This window comes from Lissotriton helveticus, chromosome 5_1 (genome assembly GCF_964261635.1).
Source record: "Lissotriton helveticus chromosome 5_1, aLisHel1.1, whole genome shotgun sequence".
Classification (NCBI taxonomy): Eukaryota; Metazoa; Chordata; class Amphibia; order Caudata; family Salamandridae; genus Lissotriton; species Lissotriton helveticus.
In genome coordinates, this window is record NC_136065.1 from 2,044,358,135 (window position 1) to 2,044,378,351 (window position 20,217).

Below are 20,217 nucleotides of genomic sequence, written 5' to 3' on the forward strand. Positions count from 1 at the left end.
TGACCTTAGGGCCTGTCTCAAAGAACAAGGCTACTCAGACCGCACTTTTAACCAAGCTTTGGCGAAGACAAAGTTAAGAAGCAGAGATAGTCTATTGCCAAGACTGAGCTCAGATTCTGACAACACTGATTCACTTGCTGGTCCAGATCCAGTAAGCAACACGTGCCCTAGATTCATCACTGCTTATAGTAGTGAAGAGAATGCCATCCAAAAGATCATTCAAAAGAACTGGCCGATAGTTCTTACCGACAATATTCTGAACTCTACACTGCCCCAAAAACCCATAGTCACTTTTCGTAGGGCCAGGAATATGGGGGCTTCTCTAGATGTCAGCAGTCCCGAGCTGAAACAAAAGGGCACGTGGCTAAAATCCAAGTCTGGAATTCGCAAATGCACACATCGCAGGGCGTGCAAATTTGGTGCGAATAGAACACATTATCGCACACCTTTTTGCACGACAGACATTCCCATCAAGGGCAGCCATGACTGCAGAACTGACTTTGCAGTTTATGTTCTGACTATATTGGAAGTACTAAAGACCAGGTGCACGTCAGAATTCTCCAACACCTCGGGGCAATACTACATAATTATCCCACCTATCCAGTAGCGCGACATTTTGCGTTAAGGCACAATAAAGATCTAGAGTGCCTGACGTATTTTGTGGTGGGATCTGTTCCGCCCTCGCGTAGAGGTGGAAACAGGGAACTGCTATTGAGGCAGTTAGAAACACGCTTCATTTTAGAATTTGATAGCAAGTGGCCTAACGGCCTTAATAACACTGAAGATATTCACAACTTTCCATAGTTATGACTCAATTTTGAAGCGTGTTTCCCTATCTGAGCAGCTAAAATAAGTTTTGCCCTGTACTCACATTGGCGCCCAATTAGACATCAGCAAGAGACTCTGTCAGTATTGCTGCCTTAGCTAATTGTACTAAGATGAAGCTTGATTCAGATGGGTAGTCAGGTTCCCTGTTGCCCATCTGTTTTCTGGACACAAAGGAAGGGTTGAACTAATACTATTTATGATGTGTAATAGATAGTCAGGTTCCCTGTTATCTATTGGGTTTTATGGTTCCCTTTTACCTTTTGACTTTGTCCTCCGGCCACTTCACATCAGTGGCATTTTTTCTCCCTATTCACTATCTAGTTTTATCACCACATATTTGGTCACTACACTTACTTTTCACTTTTAAAAATCATGATGAATTACTGTTTTTAGAATAGCATTTTTTACTTACCTTCAATCGAATAATATGGCTTAGTCCTTATTTTAATATGGGTAACGTTTTTTATATGCATTCTTTTTAATCAGTAAGATGTATATCATGAATTTTATTATCTTTTAGATGTGAATATATGCACTGCATATAAAGCCTCTTTGCACACTAGGCAAGGTTGTCCTAGCTTTTGGTTGTTGACACTATAGCACTTTTTTTGCTCATTTGCACACCCAGCTGTCCGTTCCTCTGTCCCACAATGCAGAGGTCAAGCTGAAATCGCTAGCACAGTCACCTTTTGTAAATAAGTATGGTTGGTCTTTTTTGTGACATAACGGATTTATCCAGTTATTTTGTCAAGTTAAAGTTTGAGCTTTTTCTTTTTGACCAAGAAACTAGAAAAGAACGAAAAAAACAATATGGTGTATATAGTTCAGAAATGCATTTATGCATAGTATTTACTGCGCTAGAATTTCAAATTGTTGTTTCATCATATAATTGCTTTTAATTTGTGCAATATGGACATATGAAAACAACTACGCTTTCTGATATGGACTCAGGCAAATTCAGTCTGTTGTTTGTGTTGGTAGGTCACATGACCTTTCAGGAGGCGGGCAGTAGGCGGGGCAAAATGCATTTTAAATACCACTGAATTCAGCTACTCCTTGCATGTGAACAAGGGCTGCATAGCCCGAAACGCGTCATGGTTGGTTGTACCACTAAGATCTGCAAATAAAAAATCAGTTACCTGAGAAGGTCGTGGTCTGTCTCCTGCTTCGCCGGTCCTGGGGGATTGGAGGTGGTAATGCGGAGTTTCAGTGTGTGTATATATATATATATATGTATATATGTGTGTGTATATATATATATATATGTATATATGTGTGTGAATATATATATATATATATATATATATATATATATATATATATATATATATATATATATATATATGTGTGTTTTATGCCACAATAAATAAGTGCAGCTTCTTCCAAGTCTTCAGTAAGGCCATAATTCCTACTATTAGTCTTTTCCACCAGTTATCAATTTATTAAGATATTAGTGCTCCACTTATATACATTTAACTTATCCCTTATCAACTCTTGAACAAACTCATATCTGCAAGAGTTCTCAGAGCAGCTATGCTATCATCCACTCTAGGGAATTGTATTCTTTGAAAAGCGGAGCACTACAAGTAACAGCAGGCCACCAGTCAGGTGGCCACGCCCACCGAGGCGCGAGATTTGTTATATTCAGTGCCTAGGCTAAAGTGATGACTCTTGGAAAGTGATGACCACAGCCCATGAAGGAGTGCTGAACTGCACGAAACGCGTCGGCTGCCAATTTTATGAATGCGAAGCCTTTTGGATTGAAAGAGTATTGCTGTCCTTTGGATAAATTCATGGCGAATTAAACTTACCCGAGTGGGCTCCTTTCAAACAGGCAACTTCTGTGTTGGATAGATATATATATACATAGGTAACTGAATCAATAGTGTGGTATATGTGGCCAAAGATGCTTCTTGCTTGTTGTGGTGAGCAAGAAGTACTGCTAATGAAGTCAGGAGGGTAAGGAGTGGTAACAGCACTTTAGAAGAAAGATATCCGCAAGTATTCAAAGATAAAATAGTGAAGATAGAAAGGACCTTTGAAAAGAGTAGCGCAATAATATATGTACATTAAGTCAGACATGTGCCAATTGGTTTGAGGAAGGAGTTGAAGGAAGAATTATCTAGAGTGTGCAGGAAAGGGTGGTTGAAGGGACTGAAAGCCCAGAGTGGTTTGCGCTGGTTGTGCTTGCATAGAAACAGAACTGTGCATCAAGGATGTGTACTGACCAGCAAGACATGAACAACAGTATATATGTGGGCCATCATTCTCTACCAAACATTTCAGAGATGCCGGTGTTGGTTGAGTGGGTGCCGTCTTGAATATCCTGTAAATCTCCTCTGCAAATAATCAGACTGAACTGCAGAAGACTTTGCGTCATCTGATATCTTGTTTGACTTCGAAAGGAGCTTCTAGGTTTAAAAGGACTCCATTTCATTTAGCTTCAGCATTTGAGGTCTTTCAAATGCCAACCATGTCCTACTTAAAGACATAGAAGGTGTTGTCTACTTCCACAATGTCCCATTATTCGGAGATAGTATGGAAGGGCCCAACAGAGTGTTAACACTGAAATGCAAACGAATTACGGTCAATAAAGCTAAATTCAAAATTGGAGGTGAGAATTACTTATTATATTTCAAAAGGGCAGAGAGCCAAAGGCAAGTTTGATACTGCTGATTAGAAATGCTCCAGAACCTATAAACAAGGAACAACTATGGTCCTTCGTTGGTCTTCTGGAGTATTACACACAGGTTGCTCCCCACTTTGCAGGGCAAAACAGTGCCACTGTGGTCTTATTGAAAAAGACTGAACACTTTTGATGGACACATGAATACAAATTGGTGATCAAATGTGTGACAAGTGCAATTGCTGATTGGCACAACTCTTAACATGTGATCCAATGGAGAAGTGAACTGCCATGACTGATGCAGCAATGTTGGTCTATGTGTGGTGTTGTTACAAAAGCCTGAATGGTGAGATGAGGTGGTGGTGTTTTTCATAAAGGGCATTGAGAAGTTCAGACCTGTGATATTCAATTGTTAAAAAAGGGAGGCACAGGCCTATTGGTGTGGGTACCTCATTTCAGATCTTATTTTTGGGCGATGGAATTCACCCAGAGGACTGACCGCATCTCTGGCAATACAAACAATTGCTAAGTAACAATACAGCCTACAAAAGCTATGTAAAAAACATGACAGGAGTTAGAAATGGAACATCTAATGTCTTGCCCCAGTTGCCAGAGGAGGAGAAGGAAGTAATAGGTATTTATCTGTAATTAAAGTTCTCCTTTAGGGGAATCTTTATTCATTATAGTCATATAGTCACCTTGCAAAAATCTTCAATAATTTTTCTTACAGGCATATTTCCGAAAGATTGGAAAACGGTGTCAGTCTTGCCACTTATTGAAAAAACAAAACAATCTTGATCCTCTTGATACTGACAATTATCGCCCTATATCAAGGCTTACCTTTCAAGCCAAACTGGTGGAAAAGGTTATGAACTTACAGCTAGCTTCCTTTATTGAACAGAATAACTACTTGGATGTAACCCAATTTTGGTTCTTTAATGGGCTTGGCACTGAGACTGCCTTATTGTCGCCACAGAGGAAATATGTTCCACCTTGGATAGAAGCAGCAGAGCGCCCTTATTCCTATCGGACTTATCTGCAGCTTTCAACACAGTCGACCATATATGTTTGGTCGACCGGTTAAGCAAGCTGGGGGTCAAAGACTGTGCACTAACCCTGTTCAAGTCCTTTTTAACCAATAGAGTTCAATCAGTAATCTTATATGACTATACTTCAGAACCTTACATGTTACCCTGTGATGTTCCCCGGGGTTCGACTCTAAGCCCATCCCTGTTTAACATTTATATCACCCCCACTGGCAGCACTTATCGGATCTGTCGGATTTTCATTAGTGTCTTACACTGATGATACCCAGATAGTGATGTCTCTTTTCTATACCAATCATGACCTAGATGAATCCTTTTTGAAACTGCATGTCTATAGTTAGCGACTGGATGGGCAAAAATTGCCTTAAAATAAATTCAGCCAAAACAGAATTGATATTGTTTGGGCACAATGTATCCTTCTGGACACCTTCTTGTTGGCAGGAAGACATGGAAACTCTTCTAGTCCGAAAGAACAAAGTAAAAAGTTATGCTAGATAATACATCAACTTACAAATACCAGGTCAATGCAGTCACTTCCTCTTCTTTTTAGTTTTAAAAACGTAGAAGAAAATTTGTCACCTAATTCCATTTGACCTTCTAAAAACAGTAGACATTCCACTGTTTTTTTCTCGCATTGACTACTGCAATGGTTTGTACCTCAAACAGCAATCTTCAAGTAAAGCTTATGCAAAAGCTACTAACTGTGCAAAACTTTGCAGCCATAATGCTCTTAAAATGACCTAAGCTCCATTGTGCAACCCAGCCCTGAATACGCTTCACTGGCTCCCAGTAAACAAGCGAGCCACTTTCAAGGCACTATTTATCGCTTTCAAACCCTCCGATCTAGTTTAAAAAAGACTAATCGTGTCCCAACATAAGCTGGTTTCCTGGGGTGCAGTAGCATTGTTAGAAACACTGCACTTCAATGGGATGATCTGCCTCTGGATATAAAAGCAGCACCTACTCTTCTGATCTTCAGGAAACAATTTAAAACTTGGCTTTAAAATAAGTAAATATGCGCCACTCTTGATTTCAGGCTAGCGCCAAGACGCCTCAGGGCAAATAAGCACTCTATAAAACCCAAATTCAAATTAAAAAAACCTTCGCTCCTCCCAAGAGGCAATCAGAAAAACTTTCAGTTTTTACCATGAGATAGATTATATATTTGCAAATTAAATTAGCAAGGGCATAGTTTATCGCTCCATAGGATCAATCAAATATAAAAACACTGGAGCAGAGCCTGTGTGATTTAGGCCTGCCTCAAACTGATTCTGAAAGTAAACTCCTGATGGCTGTGTAAATCAGTTATTCAGGAGCATCCGCTTTCTCCTTCCAACCAATTAGAGTTGTTGCCACAAACTCAGTCGGATCTGCAAAATCTATACATGCAGATTTCAAATAATAGATACGAAAGCTTGATACAGCTGAGAATACTTCCATTTCTGTTTTAAGGGCCAGGATAGGTTCAATGGCATTTGTCAAGAAGCACAAAATATAGTCAGCAATAAGTACCAACTTGTTCATGACAAGAGGCGGTGTATTTTGCGATTAGTTGTGATTTTCTGAACTAATGGGAGAGGGCGAAAATTAAAGGGGCAGGGGGACACACCTGCCTCATCCCGTGGGTGAGCCGGATGTTATGAGACAACTCTCCATTTTGATGTAGACTGTAGATAGTTTATAGTTTGCCAAGAGAAAAGAGGACATAACAGGGCCTATTGAGGTCTTAGACAACACCTTTTTGGTAACAAGCCAATCAACTCGGTGGAAGGTCTTCTCCACATTAAGCGAGAAAAAGTCCATCAAGGTATTGCCCAAGGTTGTGGCACCCTTTAGGTATAATCACAGGCGGGATGACCACAAACAAATCCAGATTATGGAGGGAAAATCAAATGTGACCAGACCTTATTTTAATTTCGTTTTTCAGAAGAGCTATTGTTGGATAAGAACTACAGCTCAAGCGGTCCTTCCCTGGCTTTAAAACTAGCGTGATTACTGCTTCTGGCTTGGTGTCAGTGATGCTCTAGGTTCCGACCATGTAGTTAAAAAGTTGGCCGGATGTTCTGCCAAGAGGGTACGAAATAGTTTGCAAAACATATGAAAGCCATCAGGGCCCGGCACTGCAGAGAATCAACTGACTAGCGACTTTCACCTCTCGAGAGGTAGTTTGTCTCTTAAAAGCTAATAAACTTTCAAGCTTCCCACCTTTTTCATAATACTTCTCTCCTGTGAATAGCATTTTCTTGGCTGTCTCTGTAATTAGAGCCTGTTCCAATTCGACTCTAGTTTTACAGAGGAATCAGAAGGGACGAGGAAGACAATCAACCTTGTGTTGTTGTTTGAATGCACAAACCTGGGACTCAAGCTCTTGTTTCCTCTCTTTCACTAATCTCTGGAACGTAGCTGTATTGGAGATAAGCTCTCCTAGGAGGACTCCCTTAGTGGTGTCCCAAACCATGGCAAGAGGGAGTTCACCAATGTCATTCTATAAGACGTAGTGCCCATTGGAGTCCAATGAGTGTTTAAGGGAAGTGCCTCTAAATGCCATCTAGTTCTTACTCAATGTCTGAGCAGCTGGAGGACGGGACAACCCAAAGCCCAGAGATAGCGCCATCGTTGAACGGTCCTGATCTCTGCAGAAACCTCCGGTCAATGGCCAGTCTATTAGTCAGAAAGAGGAGCCTGCTTACGGACTCTGGAATTCAAAGGTGTAATCTTTGTAAGGTTCATGTAGTAAACTCAAGGCCTCAACAATGTCCAGCGATTCAATGCCTTCTGATAGCGCCTGGGGTGTTGCATATGTAGCTTGCCTTAACCCCTTGCATGCTGCGCACATTTTCGCGCTGTACGGGCGATTTAAATAGTGGGCGGGATTCGGACGCCCCCCCGGCAGTCCTCCGCACATGCCCACTGTGATGTCGGCCGGCATGGCCGTCCGAAGCCTGCAAGGGGTTAAGATGTATCTGTAAACGGTTTCCTCCAAGACGGCATTGAGTCCCCTCCTATGATCAACACACACTCCGAAAAAGTTTCCACTCTGTGAAACAAAGATCAATAAAATTCATTTTTTACTTTGTTTGGGCCATACATTTAAAAATGTTTTAAGTTCGTGGTCTACCAATCATACAACGCTCAAATAGATAGGTAGATAGATAGATAGATTGATAGATGCATAATAACACTGGCTTTACCATGCCAGTTTCTACATCGAATATCATTATCACACCATCACGTAGTGAATCATTCAAAGCACCGTAACAACGAACGGCATTGAAGAGCATACAATTTCATCAATTACAGTTATAACGCCAAATGCAAATTAGTGTTTAAAATATAATTCAAGCCGAAAGAAATTGAGCTGTGAGACCGTATAATCGGGGCTCAGTGGATTGGTGGTTTTAGGAATTCGAGGTAGCTGATTGGCCATGTGTGGGAACAAATGAGCTAATTTGTAAGTTTTGCATGGGGATGGAGACTCAATGAAAATGTGATGCTTATCAACTTTTTAAATTATTTCTGTTTTCTCTGATCGTACTATTTTGATAAATTTGTCATTAGTTTCTCTGAAGTGCGCATATTTTTGATAAAAGTACAGTTATATGTCCCTCAAGTCTTCGGTGCAAGTACTTACTTCGGTCAAAGTTCCGTGGGGCTAACTAAAACAAACAAGCTAAAACTGCCCCTTTCCCTGCTCCGAGCCCTAAGACCCACCCCAGGTGCATTTCCCACCCGCTCCACACCCTCAAGTAGCAGTGTCTGTCAGCGTAGGTGGGACATTTCTTGACAAGCTGGTTCCCATGAACAGGCGACTGCGCAGTCTCTCCCGGGCACCTCACCACACAGCGAGCCTCAACACCAAGAAATCTGTAACCGACGGGGCATCCTGACGAAATCTTAGCTGTGTCTGCCTGCCATGTTAAAACCTGATGTCCTTCAGTTCTCAACAAAGAACCGAGCAACTGTCTGGCACCAAAAATAATAAAGACCAAAACAAATAAATCGGTCTCATCGATTGCAGCTCTTTCACCCTCACTCGACCGGACAACAAACAGCACCTCCCCCTTAATGCTGCACCAACATTGCATTTAAAGAGTACAAACAGTTTTACTATAGATTTGATCATGTTCTCCCAATCCATCGACTCAGAGGTGTGTATTGAATTTAAGTTATCTTGCATCAGTTTTTGACTTCACGTTGCCGGGGCAGGTATGTGCACACCCTTATACTACCAGGGGTGTGTCCGAATTCAAGTTACATCTTTGGAGCTGCAGTAAGTATCCTATGATGTGTTGAATAGACACATCTAGAGGATTAATATTGTTATTGTGACAATATATTACAAATCGTTTCCACTTGGCTGCATAACATGCCCTAGTGGTTGGACGTCTAGCTTCTTTTATGACATTCATGCAGTCTGGAGGAAAAGTTCAGATATCCAAATTCTAGGATTTCAGGAGCCAGATCGCAAGGTTGAGCTGAGCTGGGTCCGGGTGTCTGATCTCTCCACGGTTCTGTGTTAAGAGGTGTGGAGAGAGGTGCAATTTTTGGTGCAGTACTACAGACAGCTGTAGCATTGTGGTGTACCACGGCTGTCTGGCCCATGTTGGAGCAACTAGGGTGAGAGTGAGAGAATGCTGCTGTAGTTTGCGTACTACTAGTGGCATGAGTGGTAGAGGTGGAAAAGCGTACGCAAATCTGTTTGACCAGTTCATCCATATTGCATTGCCTTTGGACAGTGTGTGTGGATATCTGATGGCGAAACTTGGGCATTTGGCGTTTTCGTGGGTGGCAAATAGATCTATCTGAGGTTGTCCCCACATCTGACAGAATGGCTGAGAATTTGCATATGAAGTTCCCACTCGTGGGTCTGTTGTGTTTGACGACTTAACAGATCCGCTATGGTATTTTGTACTCCTGGAACATGCTGGGCTAGAAGGAATATGTTTTGAGGTATAGCCCACCGCCATGTGTCCTGTGCTAGTTGAGAGAGCTGCAGGGAGGGTGTGCCTCCCTGGTTCTGTATGTAACACATGGCTGTCATGTTGTCTGTGCGGACTAACACAGCTTAGTTTGATACTTGCTTTTGGAAAGCTTTTAGTGCTAGGAATATTGCTAGTAACTCCAGATGATTGATGTGGAGTAACTTTTGTTGCGGTGTCCACCTGCTTTGCATGGTGTGTTGCAGTAGGTGGGCTCCCCAGCCGGAGAGCGATGCGTCCGCAGTCAAGATTATCTGAGGAACTGGCTCTAGGAACAGTCGTCCCTTGGAAAGGTTTTTGGTGTTCCACCACTGCAGAGAGCGATGAGTCCGAGCGTCTACCAACACTGAGTCTGTCAATTGACCTTGAGCCTGGTTCCATTGACGTGATAAGCATTCTTGTAGCGGACGCATTTGAAGTCTTGCATGGGGCACTATGAAAATGCAAGAGGCCATCATCCCTATGAGTTGCATGAACACTCTTGCTGGAAGGGAGTGTTGTAGCTGAAACTTTGTTAGAAGAGTTTGCATGCTGGCTATCCTTGCTGGAGTGGGATAAGCTAGCGCTTTTTAGGTGTTTATTGTGGCACCGAGGTTCTGTTGTACTTTGGATTGTTATAGATGGGACTTGGCGTGGTATATTGTGAACCCTAAGTCGTGAAGCAGTTGTATCGTGGCATGAGTGTGTTCCACGCATTGTGTGTATGAGCTGGCTTTTATGAGACAGTCGTCGAGTTACGGGAAGACATGGATGTTCTGTCTTTGTAAATGCGCTGCCACTACTGCTAAGCACTTGGTGAATACTCTTGGTGCTGTTGTGACTCCGAATGGGAATACTTTGAATTGATAGTGTTGACCGTCTATTACAAATCTGAGATACTTCCTGTGAGCCTTGTGAATAGGAATGTGGAAGTATGTGTCCTTGCGATCTAAAGTAGCAAGGAAGTCGTTTTGTGACAGAAGCGGAAGGACTTCTTGGAGTGTGACCATGTGAAAATGATCTGACTGTATGTATATGTTTAGCGGTCTGAGATCTAGAATAGGCCTTAGAGAGCCGTTCTTTTTTGGAATTAGAAAATATAGAGAGTAAACCCCCTTGTTTTGTTGGTGCAGAAGAACTGGTTCTATTGCACTTTTTTGTAGCACAGATACTACTTCTTGCTTTAACAGTGATAGATGTTCTTGGGACATTGGACTCTGTTTGGGTGGTATGTTTGAGGGAGTAGATGTTAGTTCTAGACAGTAACCAGACTGAATAATTTGTCGCACCCACCTGTCTGATGTGATGTTGGTCCAGGCAGGAAGGAATTGTTGCAGTCTTCCCCCCACAGGAGTGGAATGTTGGGGGGGAAGGGGAGGAAAGGCATTGGGTAGGGTTAGAGGCAGATCGGGAGTTGTTGGTTTTGCCTCTGCCTTTGTTGTTGTTACCCCTGTAACCCCCTCTATGGTAGCCCTTAGTGAATGTGGATTGGCTAGGGGTTTTGTAAGAAGTGGAGGGACTTTCCGAGGAGTAGCCTCTAGTGTTGCCTCTGTATGATGTGCGCCGAAAAGAACGTTTGGGAGCTTGCTGCTGCAAGGCTCCCATAGATTTTGCTGTATCAGTGTCTTTTTTCATCTTTTCTAAAGACACGTCAACATTTGGGCCAAATAAATGTGTCTCATGAAATGGCTGATTAAGGATGGAGTTTTGTACCTCAGGTTTAAAACATGAGATACGTAGCCAAGCATATCTACGTAGAAGGGTGCTGGTATTGATTGCCCTTGAGGCGGTGTCTGCAGCATCTAGGGCACAACGAATGGAAGTATTAGTAATATTTTTACCTTCTTGTATAGGTTCATTGGCCCTATTTTTGTATTTGTCTGGTAGATGCTGCATTAAGGACTCTAGTTCATCATAATGTGCCCTGTCATATCTGGCCAGCAACGCTTGGGTGTTGGCACTGCGCCAGATATTAGCTGCTTATGACGCTGTTCTTTTACCGGAGGCGTCAAGTAGCTTGGATTCTTTGTCTGGTGGTGAGGCCTCACCTGATGTCTGAGAATTGGCACGTTTACGTGCATTAGACACTACTAAAGAGTCTAATGGTGCTGGACCTTTAATATAGACTCGATCTGTAGGGGCAGCTTTATATTTTTTCTCAATGCGAGGATTGAGGACCCTAGCCCTGACAAGGTCTTTAAAAACCTCTGTTGCGTGTTTGATGACACCCTTAAGCATTGGTAAAATGGCAGTAGACCTTTGTGTGTTATCAAAAGTGTCTAGTAGGAAATCTTCCTCCACCACATCAGTGTGTAAGTCCACCCCATGATATTGGGCAGGTCTTTGGACCTATACAGGGATCGACAAATCCACTCGCCCGCTCGCATTTGCGAGGGAGAATGGATGAGGACGAGCTATTTTTAGGTCCTACTCGCCCTTTCTGGCGAGTAGGAAGTCAAACTAACTTTTGTCCTCTGTCTTTGAAAACAGAGCAAAAGTGACAAGATAACACGATTTAAAGGCATTTTTATTGCTCACAAAGGGAATGAGCAATAAAGATGCCTTTAAATCTTGTTATCTTGTCACTTTTGCTCCGTTTTCAGAGACGGAGGTCAAGTGGGTTGCAGTCAGGTCAAGGGGATTTTCCATGGTACTAGACCTGCAGGACTAGTACCATTTTTCGTATTTGTCGAGCCCTGCTATAGTGTCCTCTTGTGGGCAAGGCCTAGAAGGGTATGTCATCTTGTGGGACATAAAGCACATCAGGGGTGTTGTAATCATCCCATGGATTAGGTGATTGAGGGGGACTATTGGCCCATGCTGGGTCATGTGCACCTCCACCTGTGTCATCAGAGTCTGTGTCTACATCATCGTCTGGATTAGGGGATGTGTAGGTTTAGGTGAATGGTGAGGTGGAGGAGGTGTCGGAGGAGGAACAGTATAGGGAGGTGGTGGAAAAGGGACCCTTAATGGAGAGGTTGCAATGTCTCTCTTCTTTGGAGGAGGAGGTGCTGGCGCATCAAGTGGTCTCTTCTTGGAACTGAGAGTCAATTGGCCAGTCTTAGGATCCTTTACAAGAGTTTTTTGGTTAGAATCAGGTATGAAAAGTTCCTCTGAATAGGGCAGATCCTTCGGCGTCCTGCTTTTTGGCTCCGTAGGTTTTTTCGGCACCGAGTCGGTAGATGGGTTTGGTTTAGAAGTGTGCCCTTTTGAAATGTCCTTTACCGGAACCTGTTTCTCCGGTTCCGGGTGTTTTTTCGGTTCCGAAGCGTGTTCTTGAGCTTTAGGCGGATTTTTAGTCAGCTGCGAATGCGGTTTGGGTATCGATGAGCCTCTGCCAGTCTTCAGCGCCGTGTGCTTAGGTGTCGGAGCAACTGTCGCGTGGTTGAGGAAGATGGCTTTTTCTTCGGTGTCCGTATAGGATCGGCACCAGGGATAGACTGGCTCTTGGTATAGGATCGGCACCGGGGATAGGCTGGCACGAGCCCGAGCCGTCTGAAGGCTTAATGGGCTTCTTGAAGGGCCCGAAGGCGGGGCGTGGGAAGCAGTCTCTCGGTGTGCACCCGGGCCCGAAGGTGAGGGTGTGCCTGAAGCCTTTTTAGAGGGTGTCGAGGAAGGGTTGGGGTCGACGATCTTACGTACGACCCGTTGAGCTGGAGTGACTTCCTCGACATCGGAGTCTTCGGCGTCTGAGGAGCTGGTACTCTCTTCGGCATGCTGGTGTTCTGGCATGTCGATGCCCTCTTCGAAGATGAAGTCGGGGATCGAAGCTGACGAGCGAGCCATTGTTCTTTGAGCTCGTCGGTCCCGGATCGTCTTCTTGGAGCGGAAGGTGGCACAAGCGGAACAGTCTTTGGCCTCGTGCTCCGGTGAGAGGCAAAGGTTGCACACTTCATGTAGGTCGGTGTGGGGAAACTTCGACCCACATCAAGGACATTTTTTGAATGGTGTCCTTTCCATGAGCCATAAAGTAATGCCTAGGTAGGCCTGAAGGCCTTCGTCGACGACTGGAATCGAAGACTTCGAAGTGGTGAAGAATCGCGCCAATGTGGAGCGCGATCGAAACAATACCGTCGAACTGGGTGACGATCGCGCGCCGAAGGAAATCGGTTCCAAACCGGAGCGCAGGAAACACATCTGAGCCCGATGGCGGAAAAAAACAATCCGGGTATGGAGCAGACGCCCATGCGCAATGTGGTCCAAAGAAGGAGTCACCTATCTCGTGACTTCCAAAGAATTTTTCAGGACAACAACAAACTGCAAACATCCGGGCCCAACACAAGGTGGCAATCTATGCACAGTCTGTAATCTGCAGCTCATATGCCTCGAACATAATCTTACTGGAGAAGACACAGCCCGGAGCAGTGACAGAAGAGGAAGGAAATGCAATATAGACAATAATGTATCAGACAATGTCAAGACGTCCTGCTTGCACGTCTTTGGAGGGAACTGGTCTAACATCATGGTTGGCTGCACCAATCAGACTAAGCACATACTGTTCAATTTCAATTAATAAAGTTGTGTCCTAATTGGAATGATACTATGGTAGCTTGTATGGCTTTGTTGAGCCATACAACATTGAGATTGTATTTGTAATCAGATGAAAGAAAGCACATGCTGCCTTCGACAGGAACCAAGTGTGAACATAAAGACCACTCCACAATGTAGATACTGCGTATGTTACCTGAGAAATCATTGGCACCGATCTGGTTGCAGGAATAGCTTACCTGGGAAGTCATCGGCACTGAGTTGGTTCCAGGAATAGCTGTGGGAGCCAGAATCCAGCCCAAGCTCCATGCTGTTGTCAAACTGTGGGCAGAGACAAGGAAATTAGAGGGAGAAAGAGAACAAGGTAAGAGACCAAACAATAGAACAGCTAAAAACAGACAAGAGAGAAAGGGATAAGGCCTATGGATACAACAGGTGCAAGAGTACGGACAAGAGGCAAAAAAGGGACCATAGATGGGAAAAGTAAGAGACTGAGGAATCAGGAAGAGTCCAACAGTGTGAGAAGTGGCTGAACTTCAGAGGAAGCCCTGCGCTGGATGGAACAACTAAAAAGACGGCATGAAGACCAGAAGAAAATAAATGAGGTTAAAACTTTATCAGGAATGTAAGGTAGAAGGTAAGAAAGGAATGAGATATGGAAGGAGTGAGAGAGGCAGATTGATACTGGGAAGAAAATTAAAACGAAGAAAAATCAGGTTATGAAGAAAGGAGATTAAGATGGCAAGGAGAGAAGGAAGCGAAGAAAGGGAGGGGACCTAAAGATGGAAATGTAAGAGGAGGCCAAAGACAATAGAAGGAATACCCAAGGAACAGACAAAAACACTGGAAATGATTAAGCAGGACTAGGGAACACTTCCCCACCCAAATGGGGCTGACGTCTGCCTCCACTACTCTCCTCCGAGCCCTCACTATCTTTAGGAGACACCGCAATGCACTCCTGAGCCACACCTGCACACTGATCCCCACCTATACACTCAGCTGGACTACAACTCCAGGTCGCAGACCCATCTCCCATGGAGTCAGAAATCTTCCAAGGCGTCCTAGGCACCTGCTCATTCTGGCCTGCTCCACATTCAACAATCCATCCATTCTACTCTAAAACACAGACTGTCAAAGACACACTGTGAATGGATGGCTTATGACAAGGCCCCTGCTCCTCAACCACCTACATCGATGACTGTACCCCTTCTCTTCCCTTTAAGATATAGTTATTCCCCTCCTACACCTATTGGTCTTCTTTTAGTAAGGGCCATTTCCCACTGCAGATCATTATTTATTTACAACAGGTTTCTGTGATGAAATAAATTCATATTTTAACAGAGACATACATTTACAGAGTGCAAGGGACAGAGAGAGAGAACATGCACTAGAAATCCTCACCAGAGGGTCCACATCGAAACAGCGAAAGAGATCCCCTTGTTCCTCACCCGTCTCCATATAGTTGTACATGCTGGCATCTGCAGAGAGGTCGAAAAAAGTAGTGTGGTGAAAAAGTGCAGGCTTTGAGGATTAGGCTGGATGGCAATACTACAATAACAGCATTATTTGCACAGATGAAGAAAGATTACTTCAGATCAACAGTAAACTAAGATATACACTGCAGGCCCCAAGAGCAAGCTCTTACAGAGGAAATCCTCTGCTCTCAATACCAATACCACTTACACAGCAGTGCTATCCAAATCATGGAAAGATCTGTTCTACCAGAGGGAATCCTCTGCCTCCAAGAGCAATACCACTTACACAGCAGTGCTATCCAAATCATGGAATTATCTGCTCTACCAGAGGGAATCCTCTGCCTCCAAGAGCAATACCACTTACACAGCAGTGCTATCCAAATCATGGAATTATCTGCTCTACCAGAGGGAATCCTCTGCCTCCAAGAGCAATACCACTTACACAGCAGTGCTATCCAAATCATGGAATTATCTGCTCTACCAGAGGGAATCCTCTGCCTCCAAGAGCAATACCACTTACACAGCAGTGCTATCCAAATCATGGAATTATCTGCTCTACCAGAGGGAATCCTCTGCCTCCAAGAGCAATACCACTTACACAGCAGCACTCTCCAACCCATGGAAAGATCTCTTCAGCCAGAGGGAATTCTCTGCTTTCCAGACCAATGCAGCTTACACAGCACTGTTTAATACCATGGAAAGATCTACTCTACCTGAGGGAACCTCTGTTTTCAAGAGCAATGCAACTTACACAGCACTGCTCTCCAAAACCATGGAAAGATCTGCTCTTCCAGAGGGAATCCTGTCCGTTCCAGACCAGTGTTGCATGGACCACACTAATCTCAGAACCTAGGAATGATGAAGCCCTACTAGAAGATATCCTCTGCCTTCAAATGCAGTGCCACTTACACCACTTAACTTCCAAAACCTAGGGGAGATCCGCTCCACTTGAATTGTGGGCAGATCAAGGGTGAAACCCAATATCACAGGAGAAAGAGTAAGGGAGGTGGACACGTCCAATAACCAGAAATTGTGCCTGAAATGACATCTCGGGGTGTAAACAGTAGGCTAACGATCCCAGTGAATGAGCTGTACTGATATATATATATATATATATATATATATATATATAGGGCCAAACTTTATACTTGAATAATACACGAGAAATAGGTCTACCAATACAGGCACCAGGCCTCTCTGGCAAAAGATGGGGTTGGTGCTGGAATAATACATGCTTTGTAAAAAAGACAAATGTTCCAGAATTTATTTATCCCAAAATGAAAATGACCCCGGTAGTAAATCTGTCTAAACCCACAATTGAATCATGTTTACTCACTTCAAAAAATTCTCTACAAGTAAACAATTTCATAAAAATATAAACATTTTGAATTATGTTCGCATCGATTTTGCACCATCGATAATGGTCATCAGCACCCTGAAAAAACTCGCTTTGTAAAAATGTTCCAAATATGACGAAGCAGAGAACATGGGGTAAAAAGTAATATGGTTTTAATGAAAACACCTTTGTAATGCGTTCAGTCTGCCATTCGTGTCCCTCTTTAAGTTCAGACTAATTCTACAACGACCCAAGTCAGAGACGGCTCTCTGATGAGGGTGGTTTACAGACTTCTCATAGGAGGCGAGGGTTGATTGAATAATGACCAAAGGCTCATTAAGTCTCAATACTTTCGAATCCACGTTAGGCCGTTAGTTTAGGGTCACAACATCCTGGATGTCTTTAAAATAAACCGTCTAGACACTTAAAATCAAATGTTATGCGCTCGGGGAAGTCAGAAGAAAAACGCTTCTGGGCTCCACGTGTGTGAATCGTGGTTTCAGAATGGACTCTCTGCAGCCCTACACCTACCATGGGTACCTCAGATTGGCCGGATGAAAATAACAAAAGTAGCAGAAACTATTCTTTAAAAAAAAAATTTTTAAAAGCGTGAACACTGTGGGGACGAATCGTGTATTATTCGACTTGTGCATGGCAAGTGTTTACGTTGACATGTTTGCCAGTATGTACTTCACTGCCATTCTGGATATTTTGAAAGTCTACCGGGAGCTGGAAATGCGTGTCACATTTGCACCCCATGTCATCAGCGCCCCCTGGGGAGGCCATTGTGTCAGAGGTGCGTGTAAACTCTGCAGTCAATGCGCGCACGTGCTGCGTGAGATCAACCACCGCTGCGTACCACGACTGCGTTCCACCTGTGGGAGGTCGGTGGACTGTACGCATGCGCAGCACATTGGATTCGTTTCCAGGCTTTACGTCATTCTAAATTGACCCCAAAGCAATAATTGACTGTAGTATAACATATAATGTGTGGGAGAATATATTTAACTTCAAAAGAATGTTCTTAATTGTACAGATCAGATCAAATCAACACACAAGCAATGTTACTAGGGAACTTTTTAAAGGTGAAGCTGGGACCTGCCACTGCAGTCACCATGGCATGGTTACTTGGTGGATGTATGTCATTACATCGCATAGTAATACCACGCACGCCATTACAACACGGGTATTACTACGCATGGCAAAGGCATCGCATGCCATTACATCGCATACTTCTACCATGAGAATGCTTTTACCACGCATGCCATTACAACGCAAAGGCATGCGTGGTAAAGCAATACTCGTAGTAAAAGTTTGCAAGGTAAGTGACATCCCTACTCCTACGCCTACACAACACACTACTCCTACACTACCCCTAACCCAAAAACACTACCACACTACTCCCACCCCTACACTACCCTAAACCCTAAAACACTACAACACTACAGTAAACACTAAAACACTACACAAACACTACTATACTACACTAAAACCTACAACACTACACTGCCCTTAACCCTAAAACACTACACAAACACTACTGCACTACCCTAAAACACTACACAAACACTACTATACTACACTAAACCCTAAAACACTACCCTAAACCCTAAAACACTACACAAACACTACTACACTACCCTGAACACTAGAACACTACACTAAACCCTAAACACCACACAAACACTATCCTAAACCCTAAAACACTACAAAACACTACTATACTACCCTAAACCACTACACTACCCTAAACACTAAAACACTACCACACTACCCACACTACTCCCACCCCTACACTACCCTAAACCCTAAAGCACTTGTATAGGTCAGATCAAATCACCACAAAAGCAATGTTACTAGGGAACTTTTTAAAGGTGAAGCTGGGACCTGCCACTGCAGTCACCGTGGCATGGTTAATGGTGGATGTATGTCATTACAACACGGGTATTACTACGCGATGGCAAAGGCATCGCATGCCATTACATCACATACTTTTACCACGAGTATGCTTTTACCACGCATGCCATTACAACGCAAAGGCATGCGTGGTAAAGCAATACTCAAAGTAAAAGTTAGCAAGGTAAGTGACATCCCTACCCCTACACAACACCCTACTCCCACCCCTACACTACCCCTAACCCAAAAAACACTACCACACTATCCACACAACTCCCACCCCTACACTACCCTAAACCCTAAAACACTACAACACTACACTAAACACTAAAACACTGCACTACACAAAAACGACTATACTACACTAAAACCTAAAACACTACACAACCCTTAACCCTAAAACACTACACTAAACCCTAAAACACTACACTACACAAACACTACTACACTACCATAAACCACTACACTAAACACTAAAACACTACAACACTACCCACACAATTCCCATCCCTACACTACCCTAAACCCTAAAACACTACTACACTGCAACACTACCCACACTATCCCACCCCTACACTACCCTAAACCCTAAAACACTACAACACTACACTAAAACACTACACAAAAACTCCTATACTACACTAAACCCTAAAACATTACCCTAAAGCCTAAAACACTACACAACACAAACACTACTACACTACCCTAAACCCTAAAACACTACACTACCCTAAACCACTACAGTACACAAACACTACACTACCCTAAAACCTAAATCACTACAACATAACCCTAATACACTACAGTAAACAAACACTACAACACTACACTACAAAAAAACTGACTAAAACGCTTAAAAAACACAAACGTTAGAACACTACTTTTACACTACACTAACCCCCACCCCAAGGTCAAAACCCCTTACCTCTCTCCTCTCCAGCGTCGCCGTCTCTGCTCCCGGACCGGATCCTGCTTCCTACTTCCTGCTTGGTGCACGTCGTTGTGAGGAAACAGCCTAAGTTTCCTCACAACGACATGGATAGCCGCCGCCATTACATATTACATCGCATGCGTTGTAAAAGCGCATGCGATGTAATGGTATGTGTAGCTTTTACCACACGTTCAATCAATCAATCAATCAATCAATGCATTTGTATAGCGCACTACTCACCCGGAGGGTCTCAAGGCGCTTGGGGGAGGGGGGGTCCGCTACTGCTCGAACAGCCAGGTCTTGAGTTACTTCCTGAAGGAAAGGTGGTCTTGGGTCAGGCGGAGGTGGATGGGGAGGGAGTTCCACGTCTTGGCAGCCAGGTAGGAGAAGGATCTTCCTCCCGTTGCGGCTCTCGGATGCGGGGGACGGCGGCGAGGGCGTGGCTGGTCGATCGAAGCTGGCGGGTGGGAGTGTAGAAGGTCAGGCGGTCGTTGAGGTATCTTGGGCCTTGGTTGTGGAGAGCCTTGTGTGCGTGGGTGAGGAGTCGGAACGTGATTATCTTGCTGAAGGGGAGCCAGTGCAGGTTTCTTAGGTGTGCGGTGATGTGGCTGTCACAGGGAATGTCCAGGATGA

The 20,217-nt window shown here is 43.8% G+C and overlaps 1 protein-coding gene across 2 annotated transcripts in view; it reads right to left on the reverse strand.

The window, feature by feature from the left end:
• The window catches only part of ATF6B (activating transcription factor 6 beta), a 316,305-nt gene that overhangs the window by 143,030 nt on the left and 153,058 nt on the right, over positions 1-20,217 (reverse strand). For both annotated transcript variants that reach the window (XM_078645880.1, XM_078645879.1), the window contains exons 2-3: positions 15,348-15,424; positions 14,186-14,267 (exon numbers count right to left, since the gene is read on the reverse strand). In XM_078645880.1, coding sequence (XP_078502006.1) covers positions 14,186-14,267; positions 15,348-15,424 — 159 coding nt within the window. The remainder of the gene's footprint in view (positions 1-14,185; positions 14,268-15,347; positions 15,425-20,217) is intronic.